At 44.3% G+C, this 18,750-nt stretch overlaps 1 protein-coding gene across 1 annotated transcript in view; it reads left to right on the top strand.

The window, feature by feature from the left end:
- Window positions 1–2,525: 2,525 nt before the first annotated feature.
- The window catches only part of nme9 (NME/NM23 family member 9), a 77,135-nt gene continuing 60,910 nt past the window's right edge, over window positions 2,526–18,750 (top strand). The window contains exons 1-2 of the mRNA XM_033024583.1: window positions 2,526–3,369; window positions 14,327–14,370. Of these exons, the coding sequence (XP_032880474.1) occupies window positions 14,338–14,370 (33 nt within the window). The 5' untranslated portion in view covers window positions 2,526–3,369; window positions 14,327–14,337. The remainder of the gene's footprint in view (window positions 3,370–14,326; window positions 14,371–18,750) is intronic.

Raw genomic sequence — 18,750 nt, 5'->3', positions numbered from 1 at the left:
ATTTTATTTATGGGCGCCTTTCAAGAGTCTCAAGGACACCTTACAAAAATTTAGCAGGTAGAGGAAAAACATGTAAGGGGAATGAAATAAATAGTAGAGACATGACTAGTACACAAAGTAAAGACAGAATACAATTCAAAACACAATATGAAGCAATTAATGCACAGATGAAAAGGGAGGGGGACGTGGGGCTAAGGATAGGCAGAGGTGAAGAGATGGGTCTTGAGGCGGGACTGGAAGATGGTGAGGGACACGGAATTGCGGATCAGTTGGGGGAGGGAGTTCCAGAGCCTGGGAGCTGCCCTGGAGAAGGCTCTGTCCCCAAAACTGCGGAGGTTGGACTTGTGGATGGAGAGGAGACCGGCTGATGTGGATCTGAGGGACCGTGAGGGTTGGTAGGGGGAGAGGAGGTCAGTGAGATATGGGGGGGCCAGATGGTGGAGGGCTTTGTAGGTGAGGATCAGGATTTTGTAGGTGATCCGGTGGGAGATGGGAAGCCAGTGAAGTTGTTTGAGGACTGGAGAGATGTGATGCCAGGATTTGGTGTGGGTGGTGAGTCGGGCGGCTGCGCTCTGGACCAGTTGGAGTTGGTTGATGTAGGTGGAGCTGATGCCAAGGAGAAGTGAGTTGCAATAGTCCAGTCGGGAGGAGATGAAGGCATGGATGAGTCTTTCAGCAGCGGGAGGTGTGAGAAAGGGTCTGAGTTTGGCAATGTTGCGGAGATGAAAGAAGGAGGTTTTAATGACATGGCGGATGTGAGGCTCAAGGGAGAGGGTGGAATCAAAGATCACGCCAAGGTTGCGGGCCTTGGGAGATGGGGAGACAGTGGTGTTGTCGATGGTGAGAGTGGGGTTATTGATTTTGCTGAGTGTGGCTTTGGAGCCTATGAGGAGGAATTCTGTCTTATCGCTGTTGAGTTTGAGGAAGTTATGTTGCATCCAGGTTTTTATAGCTGACAAACAGGAGTTGATATGGGAGAGGGGGGGGGGGGGGGGTTGTGGGGTGATTTGGTGCCGAGGTAGATCTGGGTGTCATAGGCGTAACAGTGGAAGTCCAGTTTGAAGTGGCGGAGTATCTGACCAAGGGGGAGGATGTAGATGATGAAGAGGAGGGGGCCGAGTACGGAGCCTTGGGGAACGCCTTGAGTGACTGTGGCTGTAGCAGAGGTGTGGTTGTGGAGAGAGATGAAGTGGGATCTGTTGGAAAGGTAGGAACGGAGCCAGCTGAGTGCAGAGCCTTCAATGCCGAGGTCTTTGAGTCTGGTGAGCAGGATGTTGTGGTTCACTGTATTGATGTAAGATATACATGCATTTGGAAATATAGGGGTTGATTACAGATGGGCAGTATGGTGAATTGAATGTGCAGTTAGTAGTTAAGGAATATGATATAGTTGAGATTACGGAGACATGGCTCCAGGGAGAACAAGGCTGGGAGCTAAACATGCAAGGGTATTCAATATTCAGGAAGGATAGACAGAAAGGAAGAGGTGGTAGGATGGCATTGCTGGTAAGAGGAGGTTAATGCAATAGCAAGGATTGACATTAGCTTGGATGCTGTAAAATCGGTATGGGTAGAACTGAAATAGCCAAGGGCAGAAAACGCTTACTGGAGTTGTATACAGACCACCAAACAGCAGTAGGAAAGTTGGGGATAGCATCAAGCAGGAAATTAGGGATGCGTGTAGCAAAGGTACAGCAGTTATCATGGGTGACTTTGGGGTGGAAGATTGCAACCTTCACGTGGTCCGCCCTGTTTCGACGAATGCAATCAAACACGCCATACGCAAGAAGAAGATGGGTGACTTTAAGCTACATATAGATTGGGACAACCAATTTGGCAGCGCTGAGGAGGAGGATTTCCTGGAATATATACGGACCAATATGTAGCAATGTTACAAAATTTGAGATTTAAAAAATCAAGTCTGCAATTTGTCCCATCAGATAAAGCATAAAAAGAAGTTTCATTTGACACCTAATTCACTTTCATATCTTTAGTATTAAAAAAGTTATGGTCATTTTCATACTCGGAAATTAGCATATTGTTCCCTATTGCTTTTGCTTTGACTTAACACAAAAGCTTTGATCGAGGACAGTCAAAAGCCCATAACTTTCTTAACAATTAAGAGAATGGAATGACATTTTCAGCTATTATAGATTGAAGCATTCTGAAATAAATATACAACATCTTACTTGGTTGACCAGCTGTGAGCGAGTGAGCTGTCAGCAAAACAGGCTTGAGTGACTGAGCCGTCAGCCCAAGAATCAGCCCAAGAGCCCAACCACAATGTCCATACTAGCCCACTGGAAATCAGTCCCTTCTGCCCACAAGACCCTTACTAGCGCGCCAGAAAGCCCCCCACCACCACCACTGGCCACCGATATTGGAATTGGTGGAGAGGTGGAAACATTGCGTTGGTGGACCAGCCCTCCCATGTGATGCTGGGACGCAACGGGTCCCACTTGGTCTAGTATTAACTGTTTCTCCCACCTCTCTCAAACGACTGTTTCCATCACTTTCTCGTTTTATTACTTCAGATTTCACAGCACCTACAGAATTTAAGTTTTGACGCGTCTTGATCTGAAACGTCACCGTTCGATGTTCTCCAGCGATGCTGCCTCGCCTGCTGAGTTATTCCATCACTCTGTGTCCTTTTTTTTATTTCGTGAAGGTATTCCCTGGCTTAAAGCAGATCAACGGTTAAAAATACCATGTGGTGCTGAATAAAGAAAGGTATCAAATTTAAGATTCGTGTGTGCAGATAAATGAGCTTATTTCAACTTTCCAACCATACACCGTTTTACGGTAAAAAAATCTACCGAGGTTACGAACATCTGTAATTGCATAGAAACGCTAGCAAATACTTCAGGCAACGGCTGGAATAAACCAAGGAGAAAATTTTAATGGCATTTGAGCAACAAATCCAAGAGCTGCGGAAAAGCATGCGTGAAACTGTAACAGTTTAAATCGGCATTGAAAATGAATTAGAAATGATAAATGTTGGTGATGAAAGAAAACAAAAACGATTGGATTACTGCAGCGATATTGCTTCACGCTTCATTTATCGTATGCTTCACACAATCAATGTTTTCGGATTTTAAAATGTAAAACCACAATTTTCACGAGTGTACCATTTGAATAACATTGAATGCAATGCGAAGAATCGTGAGTACAGACGAAAGTAAAAACATGGGCTGGTCATACCGATCACATGATGGTCAACCTAGGCAACCAACAATAGTTTACATTTCCGCTTGTGAAGCTGATGGTTTCCCGGGCTCCTCTTACTGAGCACACGGTGCTAAACACAACGAGCACGGACTGCCAAAAGAGACGCATTTTCTGACTATTGGGGACGACAGCACTCTCAAGGTACTCTCAGAAGCATCCCAAAAATAACCTTCTCAACCCAGCGCAAAACGGTTCTCCATTTTCTCCAGAGATGCTGCCTGACCTGCTGAGTTTGTCCAGCATTTTATGTCATTTGTGTATTTCTTTCTTTCTACAAAACAGTATGTGCCCTTCTCGAAATCTTAGATTTTCTCGCCAATGTCCATTGTAGATTTCAGCAAAAGTATGCGTTAATCCCGCAGTAGTAGCAGCGTTTCATAGTTACGTTTTATGACAAAGGTGTCAAGATCAATCACAATTGAAAACGAGACTAATTAAAAATTACCAAGACTAAGAGGATTGTCATAGTAGGGGATTTTAACTTTGCCAATATAGACTGGGACTGTTGTAGTGCCAAGGACTGAAACAAGGGGTGGAATTTGTCAAGTATGTTTAGGAAAGTTTTATCTGGCATTAAGTAGAAAGGGTGGGCAACGCTTGACCTATTCTCAGGTAATTGGGCAGGGTAAAGTGACTGAGCAAACGCAGTTATATTAACTTTAAAATATTTATGGATAAGGACAAGGCTAGTCCACTAGTTAAAGTTCTAAATTGGGGTAAGGCCAATGTTGATGGTATTAGGCATGAGCTTGCAAAAGTTGATTGGCTGAGGGCAGAGGCATCTGGAAAGTGGAATGCTTTTAAATGTGTGATAGTGAGAGTTCAATGTATACATGGTCCTGTGTGATCATGGGATATCATTTCACGAATTTGAGTTTTATGAAGAAGTAACGAAGAAGGTTTATGAGGATAGATGTGGTATATGAACTTCACAAAGGCCTTTGATAAGGTTCCGCATGGTGGGCTGCTCTGGAAGGTTAGATTGCATGGGATCCAAGGAGAGCCAACTAAAATGGTAAAGAATTGGCTTCATGGTAGAAAGCAGAGAGTGATGGTGAAGGTTGTTTTTCTGGACTGGTGGGTTCTGACTTGGGGTATGTCGGGAATTGGCGCTGGGGATTGCTATCTGTGGATTATATCAATGATTTGGTTGGGAATGTACAAGGCAAGATTAGTGTTTTTATATGATACTAGCCAGAGCTGCCAATTCTCACGCATTGAGCATGAAAATCATGCAGTTGGCCCAATTCTCATGCTCTCACGCTGATCACAAATTTCTCACGCTCTGTCGTGAGAAATTCTGTGATCAACGAGAATTTCAAAACTAATATCAGCCGGGTGCTGCGGATGTTGGAGAGCCGGGGTGGAGGGAGGGAGGGAGGGATGGAAGCAGAAGCAGAAGCGACGGCAGATGCAGATGGGGAGCTGGGAAGCTGGTGCTGGCGAGTGTTTGCCGGGCTGGCGAGTCATTCGCTGCAGCTCCGGCCATGGAGCAGCGTCAGTGCAAGAGTCCCGGGCCATCGGAGGCGTTGGAAGCGTTGCGCCGCTGCTGTGAAAGTCTCTGCGTTGAATTCGCCCTGGTGACCAGCATGGACCAGGCTGCGGCTCGGTGCATCCTGGAGGACAACCAGTGGCCGCTGGAAGTAGGTACCATGCACTGGGTAGAAGCGGTGGAAGATTAAATGGGGGTGGTTGCTTACTAGATTTTCACTTACTGTGCAGGAAAAATGTTCCTGATGTTGGGGGAGTTCAGAACCAGGGGTCACACAGTTCAAGAATAAGGGGTTGTCCATTTAGGACTGAGATGAGGACAAACTTTCTTCACCCAGAGAGTTGTGAATCTGTGGAATTTGCCAGGAAAGAGGTACTGATTTTAGATGAACAGCCATGATCATATTGAATGGCAGTGCTGGCTTGAAGGCCCGAATGGCCTATTCCTGCACATATGTTCTATGTTTCCATGCTTGTATATGGCAATAAAACTCCACCACTTGATTTTGAAGCATTCATGCATGGTGGAGGTATAATGTAGTCACAGAGTGATACAGTGTGAAAACAGGCCCTTTGGCCCAACTTGCCCACACCCGCCAACATGTCCCAGCTGCACTTCCTCCTTTTGGTCCATATCCCTCCAAACCTGTCCTATCCATGTATCAGATTTCTGTCATATGATCTATCTTCACTAAGATCTGTCTTCACTAAGGAGGATACAAACAATCTTCCTGATATAGTAGTGGCCAGAGGACCTGGGGTGATGGAGGAACTGAAGGAAATCCACATTAGGCAGGATATGGTTGGATAGTGTGATGCGACTGAAGGCTGATAAATCCCCAGGGCCTGATGGTCTGCATCCCAGGGTACTTAAGGAAGTGGCTCTAGAGATCATGGATGCATTGGTGATAATTTTCCAATGTTCTATAGACTCAGGATCAGTTCCTGTGGATGGGAGAGTAGCTAATGTTATCCCACTTTTTAAGAAAGGCGGGAGAGAGAAAAGAGGGAATTATAGATCAGTTAGCCTGACGTCGGTGGTGGGGAAGATGCTGGAGTCAATTATAAAAGATGAGATAGCCGAACATTTGGATAGCAGTAACAGGATCGGTCCGAGTCAGCATGGATTTACGAAGGGGAAATCATGCTTGTCTAATCTTCTGGAATTTTTTGAAGATGTAACTAGGAAAATGGACAAAGGAGAGCCAGTGGATGTAGTGTACCTGGACTTTCATTAAGCATTTGATAAAGTCCCACATAGGAGATTAGTGGGCAAAATTAGGGCACATGGTATTGGGGGTAGAGTGCTGACATGGACAGAGAAGAGGTTGACAGACAGGAAACAAAGAGTAGGGATTAACGGGTCCCTTTCAGAATGGCAGGCAGTGACTAGTGGGGTACCGCAAGGCTCGGTGCCTGGACCACAGCTATTTACAATATACATCAATGATTTGGATGAAGGGATTCAAAGTAACATTAGCAAATTTGCATATGACACCAAGCTGGGTGGCAGTGTAAACTGTGAGGAGGATGCTATGAGAATGCAGGGTGACTTGGACAGGTTGGGGGAGTGGGCAGATGAAGTTCAATGCGGATAAATGTGAGGTTATTCACTTTGGTAGCAAACACAGGAAGGCAGATTACTATCTAAATGGCGTCAAGTTGGGAAAAGGGGAAGTACAATGGGATCTGGGGTTCCTTGTACATCAGTCTATGAAAGTAAGCATGCACGTACAGCAGGCAGTGAAGAAAGCGAATGGCATGTTGGCCTTTATAACAAGAGGAATCGAATATAGGAGCAAAGAAGTCCTTCTGCAGTTCCTGGGTTGGCGGGACTGTCATATGCTGAGAAAATGGAGCAGCTGGGCTTGTAAACTCTGGAGTTTAGAAGGATGAGAGGCTATCTCATTGAAATATATAAGATTGTTAAGGGTTTGGACATGCTAGAGACAGGAAATATGTTCCCGATGTTCGGGGAGTCCAGAACCAGGGGCCACAGTTTAAGAATAAGGAGTAAGCTATTTAGAATGGAGCCGAGGAAACACTTTTTCTCACAGAGAGTGGTGAGTCTGTGGAATTCTCTGCCTCAGGAGGCAGGTTCTCTGGATGCTTTCAAGGGAGAGCTAGATAGGGCTCTTAAAAATAGCAGAGTCAGGGGAGGAAGGGGTACTGATTGGGGATGATCAGCCATGATCATATTGAATGGCGGTGCTGGCTCGAAGGGCCGAATGGCCTACTCCTGCACCTATTGTCTATTGCCGATCAGTCTAACTGTTTCTTAAATGTTGGGATAGTCCCCGCCTCAACTACCTCCTCTGGCAGCTTGTTCCCATCGCCCTTTGTGTGGAAAAAGTTACCTCTTAAAAATATTTCAAACAAAAAACATTGAAATTATACTTCTGCAATGCACTAAAACATGATTTTAATACGAGTTGGTGCGAGGGAATGCCGGGGCTACCTGAAGTGAGCAATCCCCGCACACTATCCTGAAATTCTTACTTTATATATATATATATATAAAATATATATTTTGGACGTAACTGCAGAGGCTGGTTTAAACCGAGGGATAGAAAGAGAAGGAATGTCGGGGCTGCCTGGAGTTAGTTCAGACAACCAATAAATCCCAACTGACCAAATTGGGGAATTCCCTCGCTCCCATATATCAGGACAAGTTGTGCCGAATAAAACTGGCCGAACGTACCTTACGCCGAAGATGTAGTCAATCCGTCAGCTGAAAAAAAAAACCCCCATAAAGTGCAAGTTCAGTTCAGTTTAGTTTATTGTCATGTGTACTGAGGTACAGTGAAAAGCTTTTGTTGCATGCTAACCAGTCAGCAGAAAGACAATGCACGATTGCAATCTAGCCATTTACAGTGTGTTGATTGATACATGTTAAGGGAATAACGTTTAGTGCAAAGTGAAGCCAGCAAAGTTCGATCAAAGATAGTCCGAAGGTCACCAATGAGGTTGATAGTAGTTCAGCACTGCTCTCTGGTTGTGGTAGGATGGTTCAGTTGCCTGATAACTGCTCTGAAGAAACTGTCCCTGAATCTAGAAACGTGCATTTTCACACTTCTATCCCTTTTGCCTTGATGGGAGAGGGGAGAAGAGGGAGTGGTCAGAGTGACTTGTGGTAAACTGTGGTAGAATTTAGAACATAGAACAGGCCCTTCGGCCCACAACATCCATGTTGACTATGATGCCAAATTTAACTAAACTCCTCTCCCTGCATGCGATCCACATCGTTCCATTTCCTGCATATCCATTAAACCCATGACTGTATGGCAGAGCAGAATCAATGGCCTGAATGGTCTAACTAACCTTTACATCCCCTCTCTCTCTGTCCCTCCACCCCCCTAGTCGTCCAACTAGTTTCACTGTCGTATCCACTCATTAGTTGTCCTGCTTAGTTTCACTGATCGTATACACTCATTAACATCTTCTCCACAGCCAATAAAGGACCATTGTGGGCTCCACCTTTCCTTGATCATCCTTGCTGGCTTTAGAGTTATAGAGTCATAGTCATACAGTGTGGAAACACAGGGCTACCAACTCTCACTCATTGAGCAAAATTCTCACGCTGATCACAGAATTTCTCACGCTCAAAAAATGTATATTTTTTGTAAACAAAATAAATAAAGTCACAAACAATTCAATTCGCCCAAGGCTTCCAGATCTCCTCCACGCTCACCAATGAGAATAGTTTTCTGTCGGCGGGATTCCCGTAAAGAACGAACAATTTGATTGTCTTAAGCCCATCGCACACTTTTTAAAATGGCAATGTAACTGCAGTACTAATGATTCCATTTGGCATTCATGGAACCAAAATCTGCAGCTGCTGGAAATTCAAGATAAAGCAAAAATTGTTTTAGAGGCGAGTAAAAGCCATGGGGGGAATATATCAGGTGAATGCATAGTCTTTTTCCTGGGATATGTGGTTCAAGAACTAGAGGGCATTGGTTTAAAGCAGGGGTGTCAAAAAGTAGTTTAGTTTAGAGCAAAGATCATAGATCTTTAGTTTAGAGTCTAAACTAAACTACACATTCCCGTGCAGATGGTGTGATAGGTGAGACACAGCGGTGGTCCCAACATCGACCCCTGAGGCACCGCTCGCACCTCCCACCCTCACCTCCAGCGGATCTGTGTCCGTCAGCCGCTCTGTCCACACCCCATGGAGTTTTAAACCCCGGCCCGGAGCCATGAGCGGTCCGGGTGAGTGGGGGTGTCTGTGCCGCCTCAGGAGTCGAATCTAGGGCTAAGGATCCGCTCCAATACCCGACCCCTGGGTCACTGTCCCTCACCTCCCCCGGACACCAGCTGGACACAGAGCACCTGGCCGGCCCACATACCCGGGGGGTGGGGGATAGGGAAACGCTCCCCGGACGTTGCCAAGTCTCTGAATTTCCGCTCACTCCGGGTGTTGTCGCCTCTTCACTGACACACGCTCTCACACACAACCTGACACACACTCTCACACTCACACACAGACACACCCTCACACATTCACTCTCACACAAACTCTCACACACATTCACACACACTGACATACTCTTACACATACTGACACTGATACACACTCTCACTAATGAGTTTGACACCCCTGGTTTAAAGTGAGAGAGGAACGATTTAATAGGAACCTCAGGGACAACATTTTCACGCAGAGGATGGTGGGTTTGTGGAACGAGCTGCCAGGTGAAGTAGGCAGGTAAAATGACAGCGTTTAAAATACATTTGGACAGGTATGTGGACAGGAAAGGTTTAAAGGGCCATATTGGCCCAATGCGGATAAGTGGGACTAGTTTAGATGGGGCATCTTGATCTGCATGAACAAGTTGAGATGAAGGGCCTGTTTCCATGCTGTAAGACTATGACACATTGTAGAAAGGGTGCAATTGCTCTGGAGAGGATCCAGGGGCGATTTATGAAGATGTTGGCAGGGTTAGAATTTTTTTTTTAACTTTGAAGAAAGATTTGATAACTGGGATTGTATTCTCTGCAGCAACGGAGGTGAAGAAAAGATTTAGTTGAGGTGAATAATATTATGCGAATAGGACCTGTTTCGCTTAACAAAGAGTGTAGGAAGAAAGGAGCTGGTTTAAACTGAAGATAGACACAAAATGCTGGAATAACTCAGCGGGACAGGCAGCATCTCTGGAGAGAAAGAATGGTGATGATTTGGGTCAAGACCCTTCAGACTGAAGAGGGTGAAAACCAGCCATATAGATGTAAAACACAATGACTGGAGATGTGTGTTATCCAACTAAGGGCAGAAAGCAGAATCATGTGTTCATCTTTAATGATATGACACTATAATAAATATATTATAGAAAATAGAATTTAATGGGGTGAGGGAGTGGTACGGTGGCGCAGTGGTAGAGTTGCTGCCTTACAGCACCACAGAACCAGATTTGATCCTGACTACGGGTGCTGTCTGTACAGAATTTGTACATTCTCCCTATGACCACATGGGTTTTCGCCATATATTCCAGTTTCACCCACATCCAAAAGAAGAGCAGGTTTGTAGGTTAATTGGCTTCTGTAAATTGTCCCTGGCGTGTAGGATAGAACTGGTGTATGGTAGATTGCTGGTCAGTGTGGACTTGGTGGGCCAAAGGGCCTGGTTCTATATATATGTTTTACATATATATCTTAATTTCATTGAACCATATACTTGGTTGAATATATGGCATTATTTTCGTCTTGGTTCTATAGTCAAAGGGTAAGGTTGATTCATTTATTTGTGCAGAATAGTGATGGAAGTCCGACTACTCTTGCCTTGTTTCTATCAGATTTTTTCTCTCTCTCTATATATATATGCATAACAGCATGAATTATAATCTGATTTCCATACATAAATATACTAAGGTCATTCATGTGCTGCACCTGTTGATCAGAGCCTGGCTCTACTGTGGAATGCAATTAAGAATGTAATTTAGCCTCCTTATTTATACCTAATCCAATTTAAAGCATAAACGTTGCATTCAAGTATGTTAAAAGATTCGCTACAGTATGCACCAGATTGCACAATTTCAAGCTGAAAAATGCAAAAGCTCCCTACCGTAGAAAAATGCAAAAGTCCCCCTACTCCTCGGTCGCTGCGCACCCTAGCAATTTCTCACTCTCAACTCTCACCCAATGTTGGCAGCCCTGTACTAGCTGATACCATAGACAATGAACAGCACGAAGTGCTGGAGTAATTCAACGGATCAGTGGGCAGCATCGCTGGAGAACATGGATAGATGACAATTCGGGTCAGGAACCTTCTTCAGACCGATCATAGGGTGAGGGAAAGAAAGTTGGAAGAGAAGTGGGGCAGAACAAAGCCCGCCAGGTGAATGCAGACAAGGAAGACAGGGACAAAGATCAGAAATGAAAAATCATGGTCTGATAAAGATTTGAAGAGTTGCAAATTGTGAAGTCAGAGGAAGGGGAGGGGAGAAATAGGCATAAATCCAGGTGGGGCAAAGGGAAGAGGAGGTGGGAAGAGGAGGTGGGAAGAAAGGGGAGGGGGAAGGTTGTAAGAGGTTAATTTAAATTGCAGAATTCAGTGTTCATATCATTGAATTGAAAGCTTCTGAAGCAGAATCTGTGGTGTTGTTCCTTCAGTTTATGTGCGGCATCACTCTGGCAATGGAGGAGGCCAAGGATTGATCCACATGGGGATGGGAAGGGGTTAAAATGGTTAGCAACCGGGAGATCCGGTAACCCTTGGTGGACGAAGCTCAAATATTCGGCAAAGACAGCGAAGATGGCTATCAAGAATTACAGGAAGATCTTGATCAACTGGGCAAGTGGGCCGAGGAATGGCTAATGAGGTTTAAGTCAGTTAAATGTGAAGTTCTGCATTGATTGCTTAGAACATACTATATGAAGTTAAGTGATGATCTTGCAGAGATCTGCAAAATCAAGAGAGAAATAGATAGGGTTAATGCGCAGAGTTTTATTTGTTGGGTAGTTTAATCAAGAACTAAAGGGCCTAGGTTTAAGTTGAGAGGTGAAAGATTTAACAGGAACCTATGGGGTTCACTACTCCCAATACTTCCATCTACGCCACATCTGTGCCCACGATGAGGTGTTCCATCATAGATGAGGCCCTCACATGGGTCTCCTCGGTATCCTGCAGCTCCGCTCTTGGTCCCCCTCCCCCCAGTCACTATAAGGACAGAATCACCCTAGGTTCACCTTTCACCCCATCAGCCATCGCATACAGCAGGTAATCATCTGACATTTTTGCCACATCCAACAGGATCCCACCACTAGCCACATCTTCCCTCCACCCCCTTCCACTTTCTGTAGAGACTGTTCCCTCTGCAACTCCCTAGTTAACTAATTCCTTCGCACACAAACTACCACTTCCCCTGGTACTTTTCCCTACAACCACAGGAGATGGAACACCTGTCCCTCTACCTCCTCCCTCGACTCCATCCAAGGACCCAAAGAGTCCTTTCATGTGAGGCAGAGGTTCACTTGCACTTTCTCCAACCTCATCTACTGTATCTGCTGTTCCATGTGTGGACTCCAATAAATCGGAAAAACCAAGCGTAGGCTTGGCGATCATTTCGTTGAATACCTCCGCTCAGTCTGCCCAAGCCTATGTGATCTCCTGGTTGCCACACACTTTAACCACCTCTCCCATTCGCATACTGACCTTTCTGTTCTGGGCCTTCTCCACTGTCAGAGTGAAGCTCAATGCAAATTGGAGGAACAGCACCTCATATTTTGCTTGAAAAGCTTCCAACCCAATGGTTCTTTATTATCACGTGTACCGAGGTAGATTGAAATTTGATTTGCCATACCGTCATACAAAAAAAAAGCAACAAGATACATAACTACATATAGATTAAACATAGACTTAAACAGCCACCTCAGCGGCGTGTGAGAATCCCCAGGGCACACAGCATAAGCAGAGACCTATAGCCATCAGTTCAATGTCCGGGCCACACACACGCTCCTTCACCGTGATGTGACCAGAGTTGTACCGACCACTGTCACTATCTCTGCAGTCCCTGTCTGCCCAAATAGTCAGAAAGCCGTCCACACTCACATCAGACTCTGGGATGTCCTCATGGAGCGATGTCCCTCGCAAACACCGAGATCACTGCACTCATGGCACTCCCTCCGAGTCCTCACCAGTGCAGGCAGCATGTCCATCTTGTTTTCTTGGCGACTTCACATTCCCCACTGTGATGGAAGGAAAATAACTTATACCTTCTTTCCTCGGGGCAATCGAAACATCCGCAGTCGGGGCGATCGAAGCTCCCGCGGTCAGCGATCGAAGCCCATGCATCGGGGCGATCGAGGCTCCCACGATCGGGGTGGCCGAAGCTCCTGTGGTTGGAGCTCCCAAAGTCGATCCCTAACAAAGGGACCGCCAGCTCCACGATGTTAAGGCCGCAGTGCTGACGAAGATACAATACTGAAAGAGTTGCATCTCCATCTAGGGAAGAGATTAAAATGTTCCACCCAACCCCCACCCCCACATAATACAAAAACTAAAGATACACTAAAACATACAAGTAAAAACAGACTAAAAACAACAAAAGGACGAGCCAGGCTGTTGGCGAGGCTGCCGCACATGGCGCCACCCGGTGGACCCAGCGGTATGAATATTGATTTATATTTCTACAAGTAACCAGTGCTTTCCCCTCCCTCTCGTCCCTCGCACACCCTAATTCTCTGACTAGTTTCACTGTCCTGATTAATTTTACTGTATGCATCATTGTTATCTTCCCCTCAGCTAACAATTACCATTCTACATTTCCTTGATCATAGTCTGCTTTGTTTGTCGTTTTCACACCTGACCCCACCATATCTCAAGTCTCCCCCTTCCCTGACTCTCAGTCTGAAGAGAGGTCTCGCTCCTTCTCTCCAGAGATGCTGCCTGTCCCGCTGAGTTACTCCAGCATTTTTTGTCATTCTTTGGAATTGTTTTATTGATGCTTATAATCTGTGGATCAACTATGAATTTGAGCAGCAGGTGGCAGCCTTGTCCATGAATAGGGAAGTTTTAACCTGAGCATTGTAACTCCTCCTGCTCCCTAAATCCAGCAAATGGTTGATTCTTGCATTAGGCATTATAAGTAATGCGTAATATTTTAAACAATTCATGGTCAGTTCAATTCCATTTTGAACTTGGTTGCCAATACCAAACTGATTTCAATTAAGATGTTTAACTGTTAATTTCAGAGACTATTCCCAACAAAGTTAAGAGAAAAATGTGCTCTCACTAAACAAAACATCACTGGGAGGAATACTCTCCATTCATTTATCTTGTATGTCGCATACTTGCAAGACTTTCTTTCCCTCAGAGTTGATATTAACTCCAAATACCAAAAGCTCCATGGCACCGATCTAATCAACTGTGCTACCTAGCTCTCCAGCTGGAGATCATTCATTTAAACAAAATCATCTGAAAGCTCAAAAATACCTCTCAACTGAATGTTCAATTTAAAAGTTGTTGAACTGCAGTAGATGGACAAAGTTTGATTCAGCATACAAATAATGTACTGGGACCCAATAAGATGCTGTTATGCCTCAAGAAAATATGTAAATAAATTAGGAATGTAGATTGAATCTTGCTAATATTGTCAATTTGTATTTCAATTAGGAGTGGGACAAATGGCTGGAAAGAAGAAAGAAACAACATTGCAGGTAAGAGTAAGAAATTAAATAGCCATGTGCAGTCAAATGGTTTCATTGGCTTATTAATATTTTTTTATTGATAAATCACAGTAAAACAATTCCCAATTGTTTCTCTCATGTATTTTCATCAAAAGATTTGTAGATTGTTAAACTGTACAAATTCTGGGAAACTCCATTGCACTTTAAAATGGACAGGAGATAAGAGATTGAGATTGAGAACAAGTGTAAAGAAAAAAAACTATAATAATTACAATTACTTCTCTAACTGGTTCATTCAGCTGCATGCACATAACTTATATGTCCGCTATTATTGCCTACTGATAAGGTCAATCTTCAGGCATTTCAACAAGGATCTGAATTTAATAACTTCAGCAGGAGTTTTCCAGGACTTCGGATGCTCATCAGTAAAATGGAGATGAGACTGAAGTGCTTTTGATAAGATGACTGGTTCTGATTGCCTGATCTCAGTAAGGTTCAATACAAAATGTCTCAGTTCTCACATTTTGCAGGGAAATTTAGTGAAATCTGGAGGTCATTATATGACATAAGCAGAATGTGGGGAGTGTACTGTGCATGTCCACGCAAGGACAATAAGCAAAAAAGGCCAATGTTATCCAGATAAGTGAAGATGTGTTTTTTTAGGTTTAACAATGCACAGAGTATGGCACACATGGTGCAGTGTACAGGAGGAAGGGGATGAGAGAGGTACACAGGAGAAAGAGATGCAGGAGGGAGAGCAACAAGTGAGAGGGGCATCATTAGGAGAGGACCAAGAGAGCAGGCACTGAAGTGAAATGCACAGCAGAAAAGGATGCAGAAGAGAGAGGAACAAAAGAGAAGAGGACAGAGGATAAAATCCATAGGGGAGCAAAAGAGAGGGGATTTTGAGGTAGGTGCACAGTAAAGAAGAGAACAAGTGAGGCACACTTGAAGGGGGTGCATGAGACGGAGAGTGTGGGAAAAATTAATGGGGCAGGTGTATTAATGGGCGGGTGGATCCTGGTCTGGATGGGAAGGGGGGAAATAGTGACAGAGGCTGGGAGGTGACAAGTGAGGATAACAAAAGGCTGAAGATTCTGGAACCTTATAAATAAGTACGATGATAAGTAGAACTAGATAAAGGATGGAAAATGAGCTGATGGAAACCATGGCGAGGGGATTGTGGATCTAGTGGAGGAGTGTGTGGGTGATAGGCAGATGGGCCCAAATGGTCCTGGTAAATTGGAATATTATGTAATTTTTTTTTCTTTCTACGGAATGTAGCAAAGATTCCTCAGATTGATACCAGCAATGCCAGGTTTATCATGTGCGAATAGATTAAGTCTATACTATTTAAATGAATAAGAGTTGATCTCATTGAAATGTATGACATTTGAATGGGGCTTAACAGGGATGGTACAGGGATGATCATTCCACTGGTTGTGGTGTTTGTATCAGAGGTTGGCCATGCAGAACAGAGTTGAGGATAAATGTTTTCACCATATGTTATCGAACCCTTGGCATTCTCTACACAAGGCATTGGAGACTCCATTGTAAGTATATTTAAGACAGAGATCAGAGCATTTTGAGCAGCTAAGTGACTCAAGGGATAAGGGATCAATGCAGGAAAGTGATCCTGAGGTAAAATGTTTAACCAGGACCGTATTGAATGTCAGAGGCAGTAGAAGGGGCTAAATATTCTACTATTGGTTCTGTTCCTTATATATTAATTGCAAGTAATTCAGACAGTTCCATAATGATTGACGTGAACAGCAGGAATGGATGCATTAATGTAGAAGTTATGAAGTGCGTGGAATGCATAAACTTGTTGCAACTGACAGCTGAGTGGGTGTGATGAATAATATGATGGATTATACTTGGCTAGATGTCAGTGAAGGTGGGGTTGTACACCACAGGAAGCTGGTGAATCAGAAACTACACACATTTCCTGAGCTGGTTTGGTTATTAAGCCACTTCCTAAAATATGTGTAAGACCAAGGCACATTGTTGCTGCTATTTGTCACCTCCAACAACAGCTTCTTGCCGATAGCTGGAGAACACTCTCGTCCATTGATGGAGAAAAACAACTCTCTCTTCCTTTTGAGTGTACGTGGCAATAATCCATGGGAAGCATAATTAAACCTCTATACTGTTCTGTTTATGCTGTATCCTTGATCAATGACTTGTTATCTCCTTCCTATATCTCCCTCCTCCTTGGGATTTCATTACCATATTAGTCCTTTAATTGATGACAGAAAACCGGAAATTAGAAAGTTAATCAAGAAATCTAATTGAATTTGGGCCTTCGGACCTAATCTCCTTCTTCACAACATCTCTGTGCTAATGTTTAATGCCTGAGTAAAGTCGATCTGGTACTATTTTTCCTGGAGTTAAAGGGATAGTTAATTCAGCTTTGTGAAGGTATGCAGGATTATTTAACGGCAGGGAAAAAAGACGAGGAAGAGGCATCCATCTTTTAAGGCAACAGAAAATAAATATCTGAAGCACAGGAAGATTTAGAGCTATGAAGGACAAGCAGGTTGGAGGGATTAATTGAAGTTTGCTCCCACAAAGAATCAAATGATCCCATTCTTTGCTGTGAACATATATAACTTTACTAGACTAATTGGGCCCAGCATCACACGGGAGGGCTGGTCCCTCACCGCAATATTCCACCTCTCCACCAATTTCAATATTGGTGGCCAGTGGGGAGTGGGGGGCTTTCTGGAACGCTAGTATGGGTGTTGTGGGCAGAAGGGACTGGTTTCCAGAGGGCTAGTATGGACATGGTGGGTCAAATGGATTCTTGGGCTGGCGGCTCAGTCACTCAAGCCTGTTGTGCTGGCAGCTCACTCACTCACTCATGGCTGGTGGGCTGGCAATTGACTCATGGCTATTCCTTGAAATTCCATTTCAAGCAGGGTGCAAGGCCACCAAATTCAAGTGCAGTTTCTTAGCATTTCAAGCAGGGTGCAAGGCCACCAAATTCAAGTGCAGTTTCTTAGCATTTCAAGCAGGGTGCAAGGCCACCAAATTCAAGTGCAATTTCATATAATTTCAAGCAGGGTGCAAGGCCACTAAAGACAGCGAGGTGTGACCTCCCTCCTCCATCTTGCAGAGACTGAGCCACGCCCACACTTCTGGGTTTTATTGTCCCTCCCCCTTCCACCAGAAGGGGCGTGGCCTTCATGGCGCGATTGACAGGAGTGAGAATCTCAACATTTTTTAACCACTAATAACTCTTTTATTTTTCACCGATGGGAAAAATCCTCGGCACCTGATGAGCGGAGGGGGACTCTGAGTAAGATGGCCAAAAATCACAGCTGGACGTTGTAGCATTTTTTCTAAAATCAATATAAAGCGCAAACAGGAAGTGGTCAAGATTAGACTTTTAATTATTTTGAAGGCAAGGCAACTTTAATTAGGCAAGGCAACTTTAATTAGGCAAGGCAACTTTAATTAGGCAAGGCAACTCTAATTAGGCAAGGCAACTTTAACAAAGGCAACACAGCTTTAGCATTTCCAAACCAAAGGCAACACAGCTTTAGCATTTCCAAACCAAAGGCAACACAGCTTTAGTATTTTCAAACCAAAGGCAACACAGCTTTAGCATTTCCAAACCAAAGGCAACACAACTTTAGCATTTCCAAACCAAAGGCAACACAGCTTTAGTATTTCCAAACCAAAGGCAACACAGCTTTAGTAGACATGTGTTCAGTTTTATTCACAGCTCAGACTGAGAGACGCGACCCTCTCGCTCCCCCATCTGGCAGAGATTGACTGAGGCACTCAACACTTCCGGGTTTTATAGTCCCTCCGGAAGGGGCGTGGCCTTCAGGAGAGAGAATCTCAACATTTTTTAAACACTAATATTTCTTTTATTTTTCATCGATGGGAAAATTCCTCTTGTCCTGTGCAGCGGAGGGGGACTCTGAGTAAGATGGCCAAAAATCACAGCCGTAAGTGACAGCGTTTTTTTCTAAAATCAATATACAGAACAACAGGAAGTGGTCAAGATCAGACTTTTAGTAATATAGATAGTTTCTGGGTTGAGGTGCTGTCTTCTTGAGTATCACACCTCACAGCACAGTAGCAGATATGAAAGTATACATAACAGAAATATAACAAGAAAAAAAATGTTAGAACTATTTAACAATCTTGTTCGCTTCTGTGTTCTCAATACTTGTTTTTTTCTCTCCCTTCCAATTGGAATAACCCCCAGCCACTCAACTTCATGTATTGGCTCTGTGCACTGTGCCCCTTCATCCACAATCATAATCATCAACTCAGACTAACCCTTATGGGCCTGTCCCACAGGAGACATTTTAGGCGACTGCAGGAGACTATACAGTCACCACATGGTCGCCACATGTTCGCGGGTAGATGCCGGGGAGTCGCCTTCATGGTTGT

Source organism: Amblyraja radiata, chromosome 7, assembly GCF_010909765.2.
Source record: "Amblyraja radiata isolate CabotCenter1 chromosome 7, sAmbRad1.1.pri, whole genome shotgun sequence".
NCBI classification, from domain to species: Eukaryota; Metazoa; Chordata; class Chondrichthyes; order Rajiformes; family Rajidae; genus Amblyraja; species Amblyraja radiata.
The sequence above is the reverse complement of the archived record's forward strand: the minus strand, read 5'-3'. Positions and strand labels throughout refer to the sequence as shown.